General features: G+C 38.3%; 3 protein-coding genes and 1 long non-coding RNA gene across 4 annotated transcripts; 2 read left to right on the plus strand and 2 right to left on the minus strand.

Moving 5' to 3' along the window:
- Positions 1–86: 86 nt before the first annotated feature.
- LOC140786803 (uncharacterized) lies at positions 87–8,868 on the minus strand. Its single transcript, XM_073135473.1, has 4 exons — positions 5,331–8,868; positions 4,585–4,853; positions 3,660–4,256; positions 87–2,795 (listed from the first exon to the last, which is right to left on the minus strand). The coding sequence occupies exons 1-4, from the start codon at positions 8,550–8,552 to the stop codon at positions 326–328; spliced, it is 6,558 nt and encodes a 2,185-aa protein (XP_072991574.1). The 5' UTR covers positions 8,553–8,868; the 3' UTR covers positions 87–325.
- Positions 8,869–10,026: 1,158 nt separating this feature from the next.
- LOC140785684 (V-type proton ATPase subunit D) lies at positions 10,027–11,835 on the minus strand. Its single transcript, XM_073133645.1, has 2 exons — positions 11,701–11,835; positions 10,027–11,138 (listed from the first exon to the last, which is right to left on the minus strand). The coding sequence occupies exon 2, from the start codon at positions 11,101–11,103 to the stop codon at positions 10,309–10,311; it is 795 nt and encodes a 264-aa protein (XP_072989746.1). The 5' UTR covers positions 11,104–11,138; positions 11,701–11,835; the 3' UTR covers positions 10,027–10,308.
- A 91-nt stretch (positions 11,836–11,926) lies between these two features.
- LOC140785685 (uncharacterized) lies at positions 11,927–17,953 on the plus strand. Its single transcript, XM_073133646.1, has 8 exons — positions 11,927–12,116; positions 12,320–12,434; positions 12,524–12,559; positions 12,633–12,770; positions 12,850–12,936; positions 14,860–14,907; positions 14,993–15,069; positions 17,637–17,953. The coding sequence occupies exons 2-8, from the start codon at positions 12,360–12,362 to the stop codon at positions 17,782–17,784; spliced, it is 609 nt and encodes a 202-aa protein (XP_072989747.1). The 5' UTR covers positions 11,927–12,116; positions 12,320–12,359; the 3' UTR covers positions 17,785–17,953.
- Positions 17,954–18,440: 487 nt separating this feature from the next.
- On the plus strand, positions 18,441–19,477 carry LOC140785686 (uncharacterized). Its single transcript, XR_012108500.1, has 2 exons — positions 18,441–18,611; positions 18,717–19,477. It is a non-coding gene; the product is annotated as an uncharacterized lncRNA (long non-coding RNA).
- Positions 19,478–21,499: the final 2,022 nt, after the last annotated feature.

The following is a 21,499-nucleotide window of genomic DNA, read 5'->3' on the forward strand; positions in this document are numbered from 1 at the left end:
AAGTCTATGAATCAAATACTATCACATTAACAATTGTCACACTATATAGTGATTGGATTTTCTTTTTCGCAGTTTAAAGATAATAATTGACAAGAAAAATAGCAAAGAAATCATACAAAGTGTAGTTGCAAACACAAAAATGAGGACAAACTATCACTGACTGAACAATCTTGACTGACAATAATAACCTGTATAAACTCTTCGAGAGGCAGGCTATGATTCAAAGATAATCAACCACCTGAAACTCTCTCACATGCTCCATTATCTACTGCTTTGATTTGTTTCACTTTAAAAATTAAGAACTGACAGAAGAAAATGGGAAAAATCATACAAATTGGTGTTGCCTGAGAAGGAAATAAGGATCAAAACCATTCGGGACTGAAGAATCTTCATGACATTGTTGGGTGTGGACAACCCCAAACAACTTTTCATGAGATTGCATCACTCGAAGGTACAGGTTAGAGACTAATGGGTTTCTAAGAAATGGAGTGATGATTCTTCTTAGTTTGGAATGCTCCAAAAAGTAAAGCTTATTGGCATCACTTAATTGTTCGGAGGTAGCATATCCTTCAGGTGTGCACTGTGAGAGAGCAAAAAGGCCAAGCAAATTTGCATATACTGATATAAAAACATCTTTATGGTTGCCTATGCCTCCAATCCAGTCTGTTCTTCCTTCACTCTTGAGATAGCTGCTAGCAGATGACATCAGTTGGCCCAAGAATCTTTCTCGCCAATTCTGGAGGAACGACTCAATGTTGCTCTCAATCAAGCCTTCATTACGAGGATAACCGGTATTATATCTAGATACTGAAAGCTTTTCTAAATGAGAGCAACAGATTTGGCAAATTAACATCTTCTCTTCATGATGGTTATCTATTTCTTTATCAAATATCTGCCGAACTAAATCTCCACTGGAATTGAAAGAACTAGCAGTATTTAAAATCCATCTTGATAAGTAATTCAGGTACTCTAGCCAGTGGCCAAAAGCTGAAGATAGAAAATCAAAGCTTAATTCAATAACCCGATCCACTTGTGTAGGTACAACATCATGGCACAAATTCTTATTTGATACTTTGGAGATTACATACTTCTGAATATCCTTTGCAAGTCTTTGCCTTAGCCCTACATCTTCATCCTCTAACAGCTGGATACATGCGAACCACAAGTCCATTATCCTGCAAGCATAGATATTAATAAATTCCACCATATTGGACTGTGACCATCTCTCCACAATATCAGGCACATCCAATTCTAATAAGACGTAGCTGTTGGACACAAAAGAAGCAACATATGTGGTTTCCTCCAGCAACCTAGATGCCACTATGGCTTCTGCTGCTGCTTTCCGCATATTCACAGGAACAGATGGTGCACTATGACCCTTAACTAGATTGATAAAAGAATGAATACTTCCAACAGCTCTGGTCAATCTCTCATTGTGGTTGGCTCTGCTGGAGTCACTAGCGGTCTCATCTTTTGTTTGAGACTGATAGATGGAAATAGAGCTCCTAAGCAACATTACAAAGTGTTTCACACATATAGCCATGCAGCAGAGAATAATTTCTCTAGTCTTTGAGCGCCTCATAGTGTTGTTCAAATGAACTAATCTGTTCCAAAAACAAAATACTGCATCACAATCGTGCCCCAAATTAACAGGCTTCCCACATTGCATGTCGGGAGGTTCATCAAGTTGACTATTCCATGAGAAGATAATCTTTAAAATATAATAAACACATTTTGGGTTCTCTTCCACAACTAACAGGTTCATTAGCGTAGACTGTAGATTAGTCTTAGCCCAATTGAATAAAATGCCTTTGTCATCACCAGGTTTCACAGACTTTGCCAGCTGAAGAAGCCTCTTCAATGTTGCAACTCTGACTTCATATGTAGAATCTGAGATACAAGATGTGATCCTTCCATGAAATTCAGAGAGAGAAAGCTCCAGTTCAGACCTCCCTGACAAGTTTGAAATTGACAGATTAAATCTCTCTAGCAGAAAATCTTCCTCAGGAGCTTCGTTAATTTCTTCGGACAAGAAATTAAAATACGACATAGCTGCTTGTTTCCGAAGCTCAGTTTTGTTTGGATCATGGAATGCTAATCCAGAACATGTTTCAGTGTCTAAGCATTGAGATGATAATTCAAGTAGAAGAGTTCGGATGGTAGAAGTATGTCTTGTTGTGCCTGCTGTTCTTGCAATATCAAGCATCAGATCTAATACCCTTAAGAATGAGGTATTTATGGTAGGGCAATGGCATGTTTTAGTGCTGCCAAGCCATGAACAATTGGAGAGTACCTGGATCAATCTGCCAAGAATCTGTTCTTTCTTGGTGATATCAGTTAGATTTCGGCAGTTGCTATTAAGAAGAGAAGACAATTGCAACAAATGCCCATGAATTGAGTTAAATGAAACAGGAGTAGGTGCAAATACATGTCCGTTGCTCATTGCCGTATGTCTTTCCTGAGGCAAACTATTAGCCACCTCATTGATAACATCTAGAAGTTTCTCGTTAGATATTAAACCAGTTAAAGCCTTTGATGCAAGAACTCGAACTCGGAGGTTACTTTGAGTGGCACATCTTTGAATGAAAGGCATAAGGAAGAAGGGATCCAGTGCATCATTTGTTCCGCTACTGATTAGAGAAGGTTTCAGCCTGGATAGAAGAATTAGAATGGGCCACAAGCTAGGATGTATGGCTTTTGCAATGTTTGATTCCTTATCCCCAGAAAACCCATTTCCAAGTAGTTCAGTCGCAATCTTCAGTTCACTGAAAAGAAAAGGATGTAGAGCTGGGAACCTACATGAGAGAGCATGTCAGATCCCAGTTCAGGAAAATGTAAAAACAGCATGTAGAGACTCGATCATGTTATTTAGACACTTTTTAAACACTTCACACATGAGTAAACATTCATCAAATATAATAGAGACAAGATTAATGTTAAGACAGAAAGTAGCAGATATCTCTGTACTTTTATAATATAATGCAATGGCCTGGTTCGACCAGCTCCAATGTCAAATCAACACTGGAAAAGTTCTCTGAAAAACATTTTGTATCATTTAATGAAGATTGAAAGATCCACGCAGTAGCATGTTTACAAGCTGGAAAGATACAACAATTTTTTTTTTCACCGAGCATTCAGTTCCGACTATTTCAGTTTAGCAATAGGGATACTCTTTCTACACTTATCTCTAATTAGTAATTAGTGCATCATCTTGTTCCAACTCAAGCACTGTCATACCTTTTCTTACCTGTTTGTTTTGGTCTTCCCCTCCTTTTAAGGAAACAATTTGTGAATGAAATTACTCCCACTAGGTGGCCTTTATTGGACAAGTCTGAACCATATTAATATATTTTCATGTAAATTATCATTTAGAAGTATATATCTAACAAGGAGATTAAATTTCTCCTCCATTAGGAAAGAAGAATTTCCACTCCTGCTCATACTTTGTCTTTACCTCTTAACAAGACAGATTTAGAAGCAATGACTGGCATCTTTATAATGTTACAAGTTCCAAAAACAAGAATAAAGTAGTTTCAAAGGCTCAAAACTTAAACATGTGATACCAAGAAAGTCAAAAACAATTTCAAATACTTATACCGGAAGCAAAGGAAAGATCTTCATGCTGCAAAAAGTTTAATATGCAAATCTGGAAATATTACCTGTGGAAGAATTCCAGCGCAGTTAATGATCTTCGTGCAGATTCACGTTTCTGCACATTAAGGAATCCAATCATGCGCCGAAGCAATGCAGTGTATGCAAGACAGGCAGCATTCCGTACTTCCCAGTAAGGGGACGAAAATGAGCTTATTGAAACTACCATAGCCTCTGCACAAAATCCTGATGTATCTGCCGCTAAATTTGTGTCATTAAAAGCAGCCCTGAGTATGTTGAATGCATGCACAGTAGGGACTACACCTTCATCTCGGATCTTAGAGGCCTTCTGTTTTGCATGTGAACCTTCTATATTTTCCCATAGTGAATCATCCAGATTTTCATGTAACTCCTTGTGTGCAATTTCTGTCTTACAGCTGTCACGTTCACATGTATTTAGCAGAGACATGTTAGCTATTCCTATCACCCATTCTAATGCTCTAGGAAGCAGCTTTTTTGGTGTTCCTTCTGGCTCTGCTAGGAAAAGGGCGATAAAAGCAGCAGGAATTCCTGCACTCCTCCTCAATAAATCATCCACTGTTTGCCCTTTGGCAATGGTCCTATCCATCAGCTGTTCCATCCACAAGTCAGTCATCTTACAGAGCCTGGCAAAGGGAAAAGTCCTCCTCAGGGCAATATTGTATATAAATATGGTTTAAGAACAATAATTATCTGTGTATCCCAAACACAAACTCCCAAAATAGTTAATTATAAATACTACACATTCTTGATAATATCATAAACATACTTTCATACGAAACACTAACATAGAACTCAAAGAAATATTCAGAACATCCACCATGGAACATTCAATTTCAGAAAACTAATTAATAGTAGTACACCAGATAATCTTTTACATATATGCAAGAATATCAGAAGAGTTCCCTTGGGAGACCAAATAAGAAGAGCCAATTTTAATCACCTAAAAGATACCTTGAGTCATTTGAGCAAAGGAGTCGATTACAAAGAGCAGTGAAGCCAGCCCTCGTCTTATCAATTGCACCATTATGCTTCATTTTAAGAAGAACTCGCAAAAAATGGTTCCCCATATCTTCAAGTTGTACCAAATCAAGCATTTCATTTGGGGTCATTTTCTCTGTTTCACCGGTCTTCTTAGCAGAACAATCATGAGTAGATAAATTTGAATGTGTGCAGCTAGGCAGCGGAACTTTCCTAATAATGGTCCCAAAAAGAAGACTGACCTGAAAAAGAGAATATATTCTGTTATGGAATTCTAGCAAAGGATTAAACAATCAATATCTAACTGAAACTCACAACTTTCCACACTGAGTCTCTGTTAAACAAATACTCTAAAATACACAAAAAGTAATTTAAAGGCTTGGCCAATGCACCCAAATGGTGCTGTGGAATCAGCCTCCAGTAAGAGGGTTAAGTTATGTAAAATTGGTAAGAGCCTTGTGTTAGGTCACCCATAATTTGCTCACAAGGGACTTTCAATGAGATAAGACGACAGTCTCAATAAAAATGATCATGTACTATGGCAAAACTTGTTAAGAACTATAACACATCCTATCAAATCTGAGGAAAAAAGAGCAAAAAATTATGAACTTGTATGTGACAAAGAAAAAACAAAGAGCTTATTCAAAATTAAAATAATTCAAAATAAGAAGTAAAAAATATAGCAGCTGAGTGAAAACCTAATTGGAAGTCGCCCATACCTCCTTCATAGCAAGCCAACACCCAACCATAACAACATGTTCTGCTGGTCTGGAATTGTTGTCAGGTTTCAAACTTTTGTCTGTTGGTTTTAATGAGGAATCAGGTTGATCTATCTCACTCAATAGATCTGACATATATGGAACATCATCAATCATATCTTCCATATCATACGGCATATACCATGCATCTGACGAAACTACCCATAGCGCCAAAGAAGTCACTCGCATAATAAGCTCAAGAAGCTTCTCCAATAGAACCCTCATTTCGGAGCTACTTGATTGAACTACTTCAGAGTTCCAATCCAACTCCTCAAATGTATAACGAAGTGTAAGCAAAATGCCATGAACAAAACTGTTCTTACATGCTTCAGAAAGATCTCTTTCGCCCTCTTCAACTACAGCACGTAACCATTCAACAAGTGAACAGATGTACTGTACAACAGGATTTCCATGCACAGAAATTTGTTCATCTCCAGATTCAGCACTGCAGAAATCAATATGACCAGAATCCTGAACAACATAACCAAGATCTACTACATATTTCTTGAATACAAGCCGTAAGGTCAATGCACCGGCATCACTTTCTCGGACACGTGGGCTGAGTACCAGGTCTTTTGCCCACCTGATCAGATCATTAATGGAACCATATGAGGAAATTCCAGGAAGTGGTGTAGGGAAGCATAAGAGAATGCGAAAAGAACTTTCTCTTAGTCTATCCCAACTATCAATTATTGATCCTACTAATGATAATGTGGAATCTGGTGATGTAATACCTTCACTATAGGGTGAGAGATCATGATTTCCTGGAGGCACATTTGTAGGCCAGACATCAATCATTATAAGAATAAGTTCCATGGCCATGGTTTTCCTCTCATATGGAGCAGAAGGGTAACAGGAGTAAAAGAGAAAGGAACTCAGCCACTTCATAAATTGGAAAAGATCCTCAGACCTGCAGACCACATCCCTGATGCAATCACCAAACTTATCATCTTTTACAACAAAGCAAGGAATTGGAAGCCACAGTCCTTGCTTTACCTGTCTCTCCAATGCTGTTCGAACTCTAGCGAAGAACTTACGAAACAGACTAGTCCACTTCATCTGAAAAGCTGTTGAGCTACAACGCATATTTAATGGAACTGCCTCTTTCATCAAGCTGAGCTCCAAGGAGGATGGAAGACTTGATGTCTTGGGGTTCAAAAAAAGAGATTCAGCAGCATCTATTCGTAGGCTTTCATCAGAATGTGTGAGGGCCAAAACAAACCACTCAACAGACACTTTAACATTAATTCCTTTGATAGACACAACAGCAAAACGTTCAGTACCAGTCTGCTGACCAGGGTCTAAATCAATATCCCCATCAATAATAGCAAGCATTCGTGACACCTTAAGCAGAGAAACCAATGCAGCTATACACTGTTCAATCCTTATATCTGCTCTATATTTGCTCTCCACTATGTTTGGCCCAACTGAAATAAATGCAAGCATCGGAAATATGCTATCCATGTCAACCTCAATAATAACTGGAAGAGCATAAGAATTCAAGTTAGACCGGAGTTTTGAATGCCCAGATATTAGTCCCTGCATTAAAGGGGGCAGGCATAGCTCTCGGAAAGCATCATATCCTTTCTCAATACCACAGTCCCTCCAACATTCATCACGTAAGCACTCAAGGTAGCATTTCAAAAATGATGTGACCGCACAGCAAACATCATCATCTACATAAGCATAAATTGTTTCAAAAAGAAGGTTATGATTCAAACTTAGAAGGCTCTTTGCACCCAAGCGCTTGGTGAGAGAAGCTAAGGGAATATATCTGCCTTTGCAACGGGGTCCCAGGCGCAGCAGGTCCCCCGCAATCTTACTCAGAAATAACTTATTCCTGTTGTTATCATCCACTGATGGAAGAGATGAATCAATATCCAAGAGAAGATCAAATATGAGATGCACTTGCTTCACTGTTTGACTCAAAGGATCTTCCAGATTATTCCATATGATCCTCAATATACGGAAGATCATATCTTCTGAAAGCGGGTCATAATCTCTAGAGAAGTCAGTAAGACCTGCTAATAAGGATGTTTTTATCTGCTGCAAACAGATCTGTGTCACTGTAAGAGCATGGAAATTGAAATGGCTATCAATGGGGTTCTCGCAATACTTGCAGAGTTCAGGCAGAATCCCATTATATAATATAGTCTGCAAAGATCCACCAGAATAATGTAACTGGTGCATATTGAGAACACTCCTTGGAATAGCAGTTAGTATCCCTCTAATCAAACAAAGCCTACTTAACACTGATAGATCTCTGATTTCCAAACTCAAATCTCCATCAGGAAACACCTTCTTCACACCCAAGTCACCAACACCTTCATCACCATCACAAATATCAAAGAACCCATTTGAAATGAATCGGAAAAGCTCCTCAGGCCTCATGAAAACTTGAATTGCTGCACAGAAGCTCACACCGGAGGCCACAAGACAGTCCCTTGAAAAGGCTGACGACTTCAAAACACTTAATATTGTTCCTATAACACTCTTAAACACACTTGAACCTTCCTCTGTGCCAACAAAATTGGCTGGATACCGCTGAAGCAAGTAGTACAAGCAAGACATAGCATCTTGGCACTGCTCCATAACAGCTGGCGAGGGGCGTGAACCGCTCTCAATCTCTGAAAACACGCCCGCCAGCCCAATCGCAACATCCATTGCCACCACATGAGCACATTTCTCCACCGCCTCATTCAAAAATCCCAACTTTGGATAACCAATTAAAGACAGAGCTGCCCGACAAACCAAGAACCTTCTTTTCCCATTTTTCTTATCTGAGCCGCCATATTCCTCACAAAGCAATGCAAAACAGCTAGCAATCATGGAAAATAACTTCCTGGTCTTGGTTAGTGCCGAAATCAGCGTGCGGTGTAATGGGAGAGAGTTCTCAAGAAAGAGGATTTCCAAATAAAGCCTAGTGGCCTTCCATACAATCTCATCGGAGAGTTCCGGGGTGGATAGCAATTGGGTGAAGGCGGAGGTGAGGTCCTTCACCGCGGTGACTTGAGAGTAAGTGGAGGTGAGAGAGATCAAATGCTTCAATTGGGCAAAGAAATCCAAGGAGGAAATGATCTCTAAGGGTACCAGATTTACGGTTTCAAGAAAGGAGCTTGGGAACACCACGGAAGTGTAACTGTATCTGTGCTTGTGCTGCAAAGCTCGCCACTTTGAAGACATTTTTGCTACTTTCTTGCTATCTAGTTACCGGGCAGGTAATAAAAATCGGAACTTTGAGGTTGTTTTTGGATTCAAACCGAATTCTGAGACGAAAATTTTCAAAAAGATGAGAGGAATCATAAACTTAACATGAGAGTGATGATTTCACCTGGCCATGATTCCAAGAGAGAAGCTTGCTTCCATTATTTCAGAAGCTTTTCTCTCGATAAATTATACCTCCCCACTTCCCGCGAGAAAGGAAAGGGGGAGACGGAGAGAGATGAGAAGGGAAAGGGAGGAGGGAAGCAAGTCTCCCGTACCCCGGGATTCTGAGTCTAGGGTTTTTCGAAGCTGGAATAGACCGAAATGACGAAAATACCCCATACCTTGAATCTAATACACAAAATGTTCTATAGTCCTGATCATCTCCTAAGGTGTTAATCCTGTATTATTTGAAAGCCTCATCTTGGTTTTAAATTGCCAATAATCAAAATATCATAGTAGAAACTATAAAAGTATTTAGAATACAATGGTAGATTTATAGCTAGCTCTTCATGCTTGTTTCTTGAGTTTGAATTCTAACGACATCAGTTTAATTGAGAAACAATTAAATTCTCTTCTTTTTTTTTCAAATTAAAAATATCACTTAAGTTGCTTGATGAGTGGTGAAGGTTAAATTGCGTGAATTTAAAAATGATAATTGAATTTATCCCAGTGGTTTACACAACACACTATAGAGCAAGAGACAAGTCTCCACAAGAGCTCTCAAAGAAATTCCTAAGCCAGTCCACAAAGTGTATGCCATAAATGATGACTGCTGATAAGAATTCCTGATTGCATAAAATTACACATTGTAAGCTACTTTGCTTTCATCTTACTTAAATTCCTACAGACTGGAAGAGATATCAACCATTCTCCTCTCCTTTGCTTCATGGCAATTGAAATAGAGAAGAGTAGTAACAAGTGTCAACTTAATACCAATAGTTCTGCAGAAGTACAACAAAGAAAATAGTTCATCAAGCAGGCAGACATTCATTTATTGTTCCACATGCTAATCGCAGATTACCAGATCTCACAAGTTCAAAAGAAATCAACAGTGTCAAGTACTTACAGATGGAAAAGTAAAATGAATGCAATTGTCCAGGATGATATATGCAAAAGCAAACCCAGAATATAGGTCAGCAATCCAATAAGTTCAAACTCCATGACAACAACGCCACCAAAAAAAGTCAAGAAGATAATAAATAAAACATATCGAGAAGTAAACAAATAAACATCAATCATGATAAGAATGTGAATGTGAGAAATATTAAAAACTAATAGAGCATGAGAAGGTCAAAGTGAAGGTGTGCTTGTCCACATATGTAGTTCGTCAGGCTCCGCTCTCTAAATATACTAGAACCTGAGAAATGGTTTAGCAATAGCAGAGCCACTTTTTTAGCAAACAACCAGACCGTGAAAACCAAACCAGATAACTATGCAGAACAAAGAAACATAACTGATATGGGGACTAGTCTGATTATTTCTCCTGTTGCAAATAGCAATACACAATGTCTCATAGATAAATACCAATACATGTAAATAAGAAAAGAATGGAAACCAGAACTGTAGAACATGCAATTAACCATCAAAATCCTCTAATTGTAGAACTTTTATACACCATAAAGCTATATAAGCAATTGGTGTAAAAGCCTTATTCATGAAAGAAAGAAATCACACAATCCATGGTACATACCAACCTACACTTCATCACAAAGATTTTGCTCAACTAGCATCATCAGAAGATGATGTCCTCATCCTTCTCGGCCCCTGCCACAAGCATATTGTGTGCGGAATTGATCGAGATCCCCTTCTTGAGCGAAATCTTCTCTGCAAACTGCTCCTCTGCAAACTGCCTGGCAGCCTGGAGTTGGCGCTCGACCTCCCTTTTCTTGAATCCTTGGATCTTCTTTAGGCGGAAGAAATCCTCACGCTCAAGCTCATCAAGCTCTGCTTTAATGTACTTAATGGTGTTTTCAAGCCGTGGCTTAACGACATTCTCCAATGCATTAACCCTACGGTTGGTGGTCTTGATTGCCTCATCGAGAGTAAGGAATGAGGTTTGAAGTGATGCCAGCTCGACGAGGACCTCAATGGCTTTAACATGTGCGGCACGGCAAGCCTGGATTTGTTGCCCGCCACGAGCAAGGCCTGTGAGGTCACCACGGGAGTCAGCAGCAGCAGGGTCAACAAAATGCTCAAAGCGGGGAAGTTTAACACCGGCAACATTATCCTGGCGTGAGCGGACACGAATGGAGGCGGAGCGGACGGACTCGAGGACGACGTGGCGGACATTATCACCAGCAACATACTTTGCCTCGGTGAGGGAGAAGGAGGAGGCACGCATGATGTCGCCCATGGACTCCTTGGCAGTGACGATCTTCTTAAGGATGGCACGGAATTGGACGGTGAGGGCATCACTCTTCTTCTTGAGGAGGGCATGCCCACGGGTAGCACCCACAAGCCGGGCCTTCACCATACCAAGCACTGTCACAGTAGGTACCACGTTTAACCTCTGGCTTTGGCCCGACATCTTCTTCTTCCTTCTGTCCCTTTTTTACTTCAATCCTGCAAGTGATGCGATAACAATATAGGATTTTTCTCGTTTGTTCTTCCATTAGAAATCTAAGAGTTTGGAGAAAGGAAAGAAATATGGGAAATTGATGGGAATTCGAAACATTGATTGGTTCCGAAATAAAGAGATAAATCTAAAATTGATAGATAAATATTAGATAAGCTGTAAGTCTCTTTCGCTCTTCTATAAGGGATCTACAACATCATCGAAAGAATTAGGGCAAAGATTGCACGAAGTATCAAAAGATCGATCTTTTCTGAATCGAACATCGAAAATATTGATGGGGTTTTCAGAATAAATACAGAAGAACATAAATTTACACATACATATTAGATAAACACCATCTAACACGAACGATCTGGTAAGGTTTTAGCGATTCGGGTAGGATTAGGGTTCATATACTTGGTTTCTTTCCATTTATAGATCTAAAGAACAACATTGAAAGAATCAGGACAAAGACTGCAAAAAAGAAGATCATGACGTCGTTTGTTTTTCTGGTGAATGATTCGATTCCACAATAAATCAAGAAATCACATATTAGTTACTAAAATTTACCGGATGAATCAATCGATTGCCGCTGTTTTTTTAGGTCTGCTGACGGAAATCTCAGAACGACTTCTCCCAAGAGTCGTCAATGAACTCTCCCTCTCTCATCCCCCCTCGTTTTCTTTTCCCCTCTACGGAGGAGACATGGAAGCGGGTTTAGAAGACTAACGGATGCTTGTTTGGATCCGATAACCCGATACATGCTTGATTTGATCCGACAACCCGATAAGGAATCACCGCCCAGAACTCCTCACCTCCCTCCCTCCTTTCCTCTCCTCCTCACCATCGGCTGACAGCAGCGGAGGGTGTGGAGGCAGCTGTAGGCCAAGGGTGGGTTGCCAAGGTGGAAGAAGGCGGCGATCCGGCCAGTAAAGGCGGCGGCGCTTCACTGCAACAGTAGGAAAAAAAAAATCCTTTTTAGAAAGGTAAGCCCTATAACATCTTGCCGGGACGGGTCAATCCGACTCGTCAGGTGACCCGATCGAATTTCTTTACACAAATAGCTCAGCTTCTTGCTTAGAAGTCACGCTTTTCTTCTCTGATTAAAGAGAGAAACTTTAGATGAAAATATGCAATTCTGCTGATCCTGAGTTTATACGATTCGTCTGGTGAATTTATTGATTTGTAGTTGGAAAGATCTGCCTAGAAGTTTACAAGGAAGCACTAAAATGCCTGGAGATGATTGTGTCGAGCAGCCTCTATTTGGGGGTGCTATATCTAGTTGCTTTCCTCTTAGGTTTCAGGTAAGTTTTCATCTTTGATCTTTCCTTCTTGCAACACATAGTTCAATGCTAGAAGTAGGAAACTTATACAAAATTTCTTTTTTATTTAGGATGTGAGCAATATACGTGACGTCCCTGATCATCAGGTTCACTCATCAGACACTGCTTAACTTTATACATTAAACCTTTAGGATGCTGATACGCTGTTGAATCTTGAAGGAAGTTTTCACGGACCCCAGTCGTGATGAGAGTCTAATTATTGAGCTGCTAGATTTGAAACATGAGGTTGGAGATAATAGGAGTGCTTTATGGTTTCTGCGTGATATTGCCAGCGAACAAGATGCAGAGGAAACCATGGTAAGTCGTCTGCACGCTGTTTCTTTTTCTAACCCTTTATTAGTTAATTGAAGTTATTCAATTCTTCTCTTGTAACCAGGTGCTTGAGCATTCTGGTACTCTTGAGCTAGCTGGTTTACGTGACGGAGATACACCCGCTGTTGTTACAACTGCAGTTGGTAAACTGGTAATGTTGTCAATGAATATGTGATGTTACAGGAAGTGTGTTCTGTGGTTTATGTGGTCTGCACTTAGCGGCAATATTTACACTGCTGTCATGCTGTATATGTGGCATATGTGAAGTCCCTTTTGTTAGGAGTATAGTATTGGTACTCACACAAAGTAATAACATAATGGAATATGTAAAGAAGATTTGGTACAATTTCTTTTAAATTGTTTGATACCTAGAGGCATGTGCTTATTATTACTATGAGAAAAGTCAGCATCAACTTGCTTTTGAATTTTGAAAGTTCCACATAGATAAGAGGATGCTGATTAAGTTACATCTACAATATCTGCTGAAGAATTTAAAGTGTGTTACAGATAGGCTCTCTGAGATGTTTGCTCAGTAGTTGCAAGACAATGAAAATGAAGATTTTTATGGGCTTATGGCAATAAATGACATTACATGTTGATGGAAGTTAGAGCTTCTAAAATGGACATTTGTGATGCTGGAACTCATCTGATAAAGATAGACAGGAACTTGACATCAACTTCAATTTTGTGGTTCATCGTATCAGCATGCATAAGAAATCTGCTGCACAGTCTCTTATCTTCACTGACTTTTAGAAATTAGAACCATAAAAAATTACATCATCATGGCACTAGTAACACACATTAGGAAGATACAAATGTTGTATATTTGTATGATGTTGAACTGAATGCAACAATCAAATTATGTCAAAACTCAAAAGTATCTCTTGGATCTACTTAATGTTAAAATTTCAGATGTACTTGAACTAAGGTTCCCAGTTTTGGCTGGGGAAACAGATCGGGTATTGGCCGAAACAGCCGATCTTACCCAAAAAGGTCGGATCCGACCCGGACCCCACCCCCCACCTGCCCCTCTCTCTCTCTCTCTCTTCTCTCTCTCTCTCTCTTCTCTCTCTCTCTCTCTCTCTCTCTCTCTCTCTCTTCTTTCTTTATCTCTTTCTCTCTTTCTCTTTTTCTCTTCTTTCTCACCTCTTCCATCGGCGACCGAGTAGATCTTTGATGAAGATCTGATGACCTCGACCTCTGGCGACCTCGGGTAAGTTTTTTGTATTTTTATTTTTTCAGTTTTTAATTCCTCTCTCTTTCTCTTCTTTCACCGAGTAGATCCAACGACTTCTACTGTTGCTGCTATGGTGAAGCAACAGCAGGTGTTGCGGCGCACCTACAACAGCAGCACCAGTTGCTGAGAGCTTAAGAGAGAGAGAGGGGGGGAAAGGGAGAGAGAGGGAGGCGGAAAGAAGTAAAGAAAAAATGGGAGCTTTATCTATGTAAATAATTTTTGAGTAAGTTTTGAATTTTGAGAAGGGGGAAAAGAGAAAGAGAGCTCGGTATTTATCAAAATTTTGAATTTTAAGTAAGTTAATACATTTTTTAAGTTTTTACGTTTCATATGTGAGTGCTAATTTTTTATAATTTTTTTGTATTTTTAAATAATATATAAAATTTTACATAATTAAAAAGATACGAGCGGTCAATACATATCATTTTTCGGACAACCAATACCGATCCCAATCCTAATACTAGGAACGTTGACTTAAACTATATTATACTTGCTGCATAAGTTGATACACAGATTCTTGCATAGGATTATTATAAGTTGCAGGGTGAAATGCATGGCCAATCTGCTTCCCTCAATATGAGATATAGTCAAAAGAGTTGTGTGATAGTGGAGTTGCATGCCTATGTGGAAGATGAATGACTTCTGTAATCTGTATCTTGTCAAGTGAGTCTAGAGACTAGTAGAAACTTTTTGGAGAATGTTAGAGTTGAAGTTGTAATTATTTTAATACAACATGCAATTTGTACATATTTGTGCTTCTTTCCAAACCTGGCCCTGGCTTCCCGTTCATTTCAACCTTTACTTCAATGTAGAGTTTATTATTTAATTTGTTTACAGGCTATTTCAAAGGGAAGACAAGGGAGGGAGGCACAGAACATAGTGCGGGTGAGTTTAGTTTTTACTTTTCGTGCAACTATGAACCAGCAAAGTAACAAGATTTACTTGCTTGACTTGCTGCTTGACCTTTCAGGTATATCTTGCAAATTTGCGTCTTAAGGAGGTTTCTACTGATGTACTTATTACAGCACATGAGCCACTATTAATAAAGTAAGTTTCAAGAAGCATTTGTATTCAAATCATTGGTAGATTTAATAAGTGGGCAGCATCCTTTGTTTCTAATTGTATCAAGTCTGATTTTTTGAGTTGGCCGAAGTCTTTTTTTTGCCAGCTAGGTTTGTGGCTTCATGGCAAGCTCTCTTTCCCTTTTGCTCGACATTTTTCTTTGGCCTTTCTTTATGAACTGATGAACTTATCACTGCACATGAGCCAAAGTCTTTTGCCTGTTTGTATTCATGAACAACTGGTTCTATGTTCTAAATCATGATTTTACTCATTGCTCTAGCTTCCTATGTTGATTTAATTTCCTCACATGTTTAGTTCATAAAATTCTTTTTCGTTGGATCACCTGTTATGCTGATGTGATAGTGCTGTACACTTTTCTTGCTTGACAAGAGCAAAAGGGTACTACATGGTTGCAGCATAATTAATTTTATGCTCTATGTGCTGCTGTGCCTGTATAATGGAGTGTAAATATGGTTGGGGATTTAGATTTGCCAACAGAAATTTCTGACAGTATAATGTTGGTAGTGTAGGTAGAAGATGCTGTTGAATTCTCTGAATATTCTCCTTTTGAAACCATTCTTTGATATCACCAAATTGAAGTAAGAGATCTTATCCTTAAAGAGCTGTCTGACAGGTGAGGGCTTAGTATTAGGTATTTTTGACTGAGATGTTTGTGATCTATGTAGTTTTGTGGAGACAGATCTAGGACTTTCAATTTTGAAGGGCCAGCAGCTGCATGGAAGCTCTACGATGTGGTCATAGATCAAATTTAACAGCATGGGAACCCTATTTGGGGTTGATCTTGTAGCTGATCATGGGTTTCCTTGTGCAATTAGGATTCTCTAGAAGGTTCAGGCATTGTAGGTGTCTATGGGGTTGGATGAGATGGAAGGAAAGAATCATTAGCAGAGAGTGTTAAAAAGGTATGTTCAAATGCTCGAGAAGAAAGAATGTTGATTAATATTGGTATCACACCATGATCTGGTTTAACGTCGAGGAAGTAGAAGAAAATTCTCCTATTGTATATATTTCTCAAAAGTAACAAGGTAAAAATCTGTCTCCTGTATCACATCTAGGTGCCTTGGCTCAATTGGCAAATGAACACTTCCACCTGAGCGTTTACTTCTATTTTGTAGTTAGAGGATCAGAACTAAGTGGGATGGTGATTCTGAATTCTAGTATAACAGAAATTCAATACTTTCTTCTTATAGGGATACAGAATCTTTCTGCTACTTGTGGTGATGAAAAATTGAAGTGTAGGGAAAATAAGGTCATCAAATGGTAGGAAATGGTAAGGCGCAAAATTGAAGTGTAAGGTGGAACAATATTATATATGGAATTGAATGATCTCATGGCTGTTTATAATGAACTTCTGATTGTAAAAATAACTTCTACTGCTTTCTAATAGGATCGGCCAAACCCGATCTCTCTCTCTCTCTCTCTCTCTCTCTCTCTCTCTCTCTCTCTCTCTCTCTCTCTCTCGTCTCACTCTCTCTCTAACTCTCTTTTTTTTCTTTCGCTCCTTTTTTTCCTTGCCATGTAATCATTGTTTCTCTTACGGAGAGATCTAGCTCCGGCGAACTCCAGTATATAAGTTTTTAATTTATTTCTTTATTTTTCTCTCAGTTTTTTTCATTTCTTCCACTCTCTCCATTTTTTCTCTTTTTTTCTTCTTCTTCTTTTTCACTGCACTATGATTTTTCTTTCTTTTGTTTGATTTTCTTTCACTCACTCTTTTTTAATCTCTTCTTCTTTTCAATTTTTATTGCACCATAGTTTTTCTTTCTTTGTTTTCTTATTTTTTTATGAACTTTTTTCTAAATTTTTGGAAATTCTTCTGTATTTTTAAATAATATTTAGAATTTTATGTAATTAAAATATCGGCGACCGATATGGCTAATACGGCCGATCCGTATCGTTTTTTCAGAAGGCTGATTCCGATCCCGATCTCAATTTTTTGAACCTTGAAATTAACTAAGTTTGATATAAGCAGCATGAAAGTGTGTATGCATGTATTAGATAAGTAACCGCAAAACTAACAAGCCAATAGAACTTTTCATGCTCCCCGTGTTACATTGAGGAGCTGTAATAGATATGGTGCCAAAATACCCAAATAATTTTTTTAACTTCTTTCTTGGAAGGGAAAAAAATTTCCCAGAAACTGAGAAAGATGAAAATGTGCACAACATATTCACTGATTTTGGACGTAATAGTTTTGTCAGTTCCCCATAAAATGTTGTGCTTCCCCAGTTCTTGCATCCTTTTTCTGACTAACTTAGACTTGTTTGGCTGGCCAGATCTGCATAGTCTCGAACACTATAATGCTGTTGAAGCACAATAATTATCCTATCATGTGAGCATGCAAACCTAATACTGCACATTAGCCTTATGAAATCAATCTCCCTCCTGACACCTTATCCCCTCCTTGGTCCTCCTATGTCAATCTTTTACATAATGTCATAAATAGATTTGGGATAGTATATATGCTGATGTTGCTTTTTTTGTGAGTGATTATCATTTGATGGCTGTATTCCTATTTTCTGTGATTCTAGCCCTCTGAGTGAAAGCGCCACAACAGTAGGAGCTGGTCCAGCTGTACCTGCAGAAATATCCGGATGCTTGCCAGTGCCTGAGGTCTTCAAACTTGCTGTCACAAGCTTTAAGGTCCATGATTGGAATCTTTTTGGTTCAGGGCCCTGAGAAAATTGCGTGTGCTTCTATGTATATAAAGAACATATCACCTACCTTGGAAAATGAAAATATAACTATTTTTTTCTGATAACTTTCTTCTTGAACGGGATAATGACAGTTGTTAAGTTAATTGTGCAACCATTTCATAATCCAAATTCTTCTCCGTGTTTTTTTTTTTTTATTTTCCTCCTGCTTCAGAGGATTGTTTTTGTGCTGAGCTGATTGTTGCAAGCGTCCAGATCAGAACAGAAGTTCCCAGGTCATATCTTGGAAGTTTCCTGGTTTATCTTTTACTTCTTTTTCTCTTTCTGAATGCATGTTATGGTTGATCTCTTTCGGTTTTTGGTTGCTTTCTGGCCTTGTCCTTGTTGTGCTTTCTCTGCTATGTATTCCTGGTGCTGGCGATGCTTCTGGTACTCCAGTTCTCACTAATGGTTTAGGCTCTCAAAACTGGTGGGCCCTTGAGTACTGGGTTATAGTGATATTTTGATCCTATACATGGCATTCCAGGTTGATGTTCTGATAATGTTACTGATATTATTACAGGAGCATCTTCCGTCAATCTTAGCCGTGCGTTTTGCCTGCTGTAGATTGATGATATGTTTGAATCACAACCTAATATTCGAAACACAAATAGCTATGTATGGACCATTTTGAAATTGCAGGTACACCTGATGCTGTCTGTTGCAAGGCTGGAAATTTCTGGTTGCCTGAATCAAGTCAAGTTGAAGGGTTATCCCCTATCTGGGTTGTTGTTCTTTTATGGTAAACTGGGTTGGTCCCCTTATGCTACATGTAGAAAGGAACCTGATGTTTCATTCTTAAGCTCAAATCAGGTGTGCATGCGTTTGCCAATGGTGCCAATTGCAGTGTCTATGAACTACCAAGGGCTTTTATTTTTCCTCCTCTTTACTTGACTCTCATCTACTTCTTTGATGCAGATTGGGCCATAGCTAATTTTGGGGACCCATTACTCTGCTTGGTCCTCAGATTTTGTTGAGCCCTCTAGGATTATTAAACATGTGGGTTCCCACTGAACCATGACATGAAAAGGAGCACATGTCTTCTTCCAGCTTTGGACAGTTTTGAGTCTTCCAACAAGAGAGAAAGATGAGTATTTTCACTTTTTTGCTAATTGCACCTTAGATTTTCTATAAAGCAAGTAGAAAGAATTGTAGCATCATTTATTTTTTATTTTTTTGGAAAAGGAAAAAATAACTTAAAATCATGCTCTTTGGAATTGTTAAGATTTCTTGAATTTTTCTCTGGCAGGTATTAGATTTGTTGATAAATTCTTAATGGCCCACAAAGTTGATGAGGTTGAAACCAGCACATGGCTTGTTCTGCTCATGTTACTCTCCAGCAGTGGCCATCATTCTCTGTGGATCCACTTGCATGAAAAGATTCAGACATTCCTGTGGATCCAATTATATGAAAGAGATAATAATCTCAGCTTAGGTGGTTGAGGCTGAGGCATCTGTGGATGATGACATCTTTCCCAATTCCTTCATTAGTCTAAATTTGGTGGGCACATGACATGAACCCAGGTGTTATGCCAATTTTCTACTTTGAAAGTTGAATTTTAATACCATTAGGTGAAGAATAAGAGGTACAGCATTAGTGTGAGGACAGAGTTCTATCCACTTGCCCATTCCACTATATCACATACAAGGAATTTAAGCATCTCTGGTACTATAAATAAGATAGGGTTAAATAAATTTTTTTTTTTTTTTTTTTGTGGTATTTATGCATAAAATTAGTTTACCCTTCTGTATAATTTTTTTTTACTAAATCAGTTTCTATATTTACGATCAAAGTAAAATAGTTAAAAAAAAATAATTTAAACTTGACATAGCAATGCCCAAATTATGAAAATGTTCATGTTATATTTGTTAGACAAATTAACCGGGAAGAAATATAATTTAGGGATTTTGGTAATTTATTATATTTATTTTAATGAGATATTTTGACAATTTGGTTAGGCTATATTAATTTGCACAAAAAATTTAATTCTAAGTAAGTAGAATAGTCTAGTAAAAAAACATACAGGAAAAAAAGTGGTCTTACTTGTACTTGCACAGGAGCCAGGAGGGAAATTGTTACTCTCGAGATGACATCAAGTTTTGGATTACAATGTTCATCAACTAAAATCTTAGAACTTATACAATAACATAATTATTATTATTGAGATATGTTTATATGCAGGAAAATCACACCTTATTCTATTATCCCATATATTATCCCATGTGGTTTAAGCACCCCTTGTATTCTTTTTACTTAAATCACTTAATCCTTCTATGATTCGGATTAACATATAACTGTTAGAATAGTAAAATAATAGTTTTACCCTATGTATTAAGTTATGGGTGAATAATATTTTCCAAGTGGGAAGAATACTTTCATCATATAATTATATATAGTCTTATGACTTTGGTCTAGACCGTTGGGCATTAAATGCTTAAATTAAAAGTAAGTAAATTTACAGAATTTGACCTGAGTCACAAGGTATAGGACGAATTTTCACATATATATATATATATATATATATATATATATATATATATATATATATATATATGTAAAGGTTCCAGCTGGAAGGAGTAGTGGTATTCTCGTAATTTAAACCGGTCGGGGAGGGCAAACTCCCGAGCCCAACGGCTGTGTGGCCGTCCGGATTTTGCGGATGTGGGTCCCACCTGCGAAGTCAGACCACCGAGGAGGTGTCCGTAGAGAAGATGACGCCAGCCCTAGCGACTTGGAGATTCCAACTGTCTGTTGACGTGGCGGTCACCACCCGGTTCCCCGCCCAACCCAGCTGGATTCGGGCCCCACCACTCACTCTAACTACCGAGCTGTCTCTCCCTTTTACTCGGCTCGGGCTATACGGCTTCTTCTTTGGCTTCATGGCTCGTAAGCCAACCGTAGATCTCGACCTTACTTTCAACTTAATAAAATAAAATCCTACAAACGACCATTTTAGTTCACACCTGACTTTGATAACAAGGAATTTTATTATAAATAAGCATGCATGTCAGTAGTTAGTAAGTAACATCACTCGTCATTATTATGGAGAAAATTTATTTAATAATTTAATAATTTGGCGATTAATAGCTTGAATGATGTAGTTAGCTAATCTCGGCCACATATATCAGCTAAAATTTAATGAAATCTGAGCCGAGTGATATTTTTAATATCCAGAGAGGATTAGCTCTTTGTCCCGGTTTGTACAGACATGCATATGCATTTTTCTATGTAATTATCTCATCATCAATACCTACATTTTTCTATGGGATTATCTCATCAGTAGACCTAAAATATCTTTATATATAGCCAACAGTACTTTGTCATCAATCTTGCATTGAATGATCTATTGACATGGCCACCATGGACCTACACTCGAGTCCACATGACATAGCTATGTATTCCTACAACAGTTGACATAACTGATGAAGTACATGGTACTAACATGCACTTTGAATGATATATTACATCAACCTGCTTGAGAAAACAAAAGTTACATTTAAGAATATAATAGCTTGCCTAGTTACATACATAGGACACTATTCCCCTTAGACTATGTTACTACTACCTTGAATTAATGAACAATATGATTAGAGTACTACTCAACTTTACCTACTCAGTTACTCAAAGGAGTAAAATATATAGAGAGCTCATGCTACTTGATCAATTGATTGGGTTATTAAATTGAAGCACAAGTCTCAGT

Source organism: Typha latifolia, chromosome 4, assembly GCF_019914945.1.
Source record: "Typha latifolia isolate L0001 chromosome 4, TyphaL0001v2, whole genome shotgun sequence".
NCBI lineage: Eukaryota > Viridiplantae > Streptophyta > Magnoliopsida > Poales > Typhaceae > Typha > Typha latifolia.

Coding starts and splice junctions, on each gene's coding strand:
- LOC140786803 (XM_073135473.1), bottom strand. CDS start 8,552: ATGTCTTCAAAGTGGCGAGCTTTGCAGCACAAGCACAGATACAGTTAC. Junction 4,854..5,330: donor GTTGGCTTGCTATGAAGGAG/GTATGGGCGACT, acceptor TCTCTTTTTCAG/GTCAGTCTTCTTTTTGGGAC. Junction 2,796..3,659: donor GCGCTGGAATTCTTCCACAG/GTAATATTTCCA, acceptor TCTCTCATGTAG/GTTCCCAGCTCTACATCCTT.
- LOC140785685 (XM_073133646.1), top strand. CDS start 12,360: ATGCCTGGAGATGATTGTGTCGAGCAGCCTCTATTTGGGGGTGCTATA. Junction 12,435..12,523: donor GCTTTCCTCTTAGGTTTCAG/GTAAGTTTTCAT, acceptor TTTTTTATTTAG/GATGTGAGCAATATACGTGA. Junction 12,560..12,632: donor GTGACGTCCCTGATCATCAG/GTTCACTCATCA, acceptor TGAATCTTGAAG/GAAGTTTTCACGGACCCCAG.
- LOC140785684 (XM_073133645.1), bottom strand. CDS start 11,103: ATGTCGGGCCAAAGCCAGAGGTTAAACGTGGTACCTACTGTGACAGTG.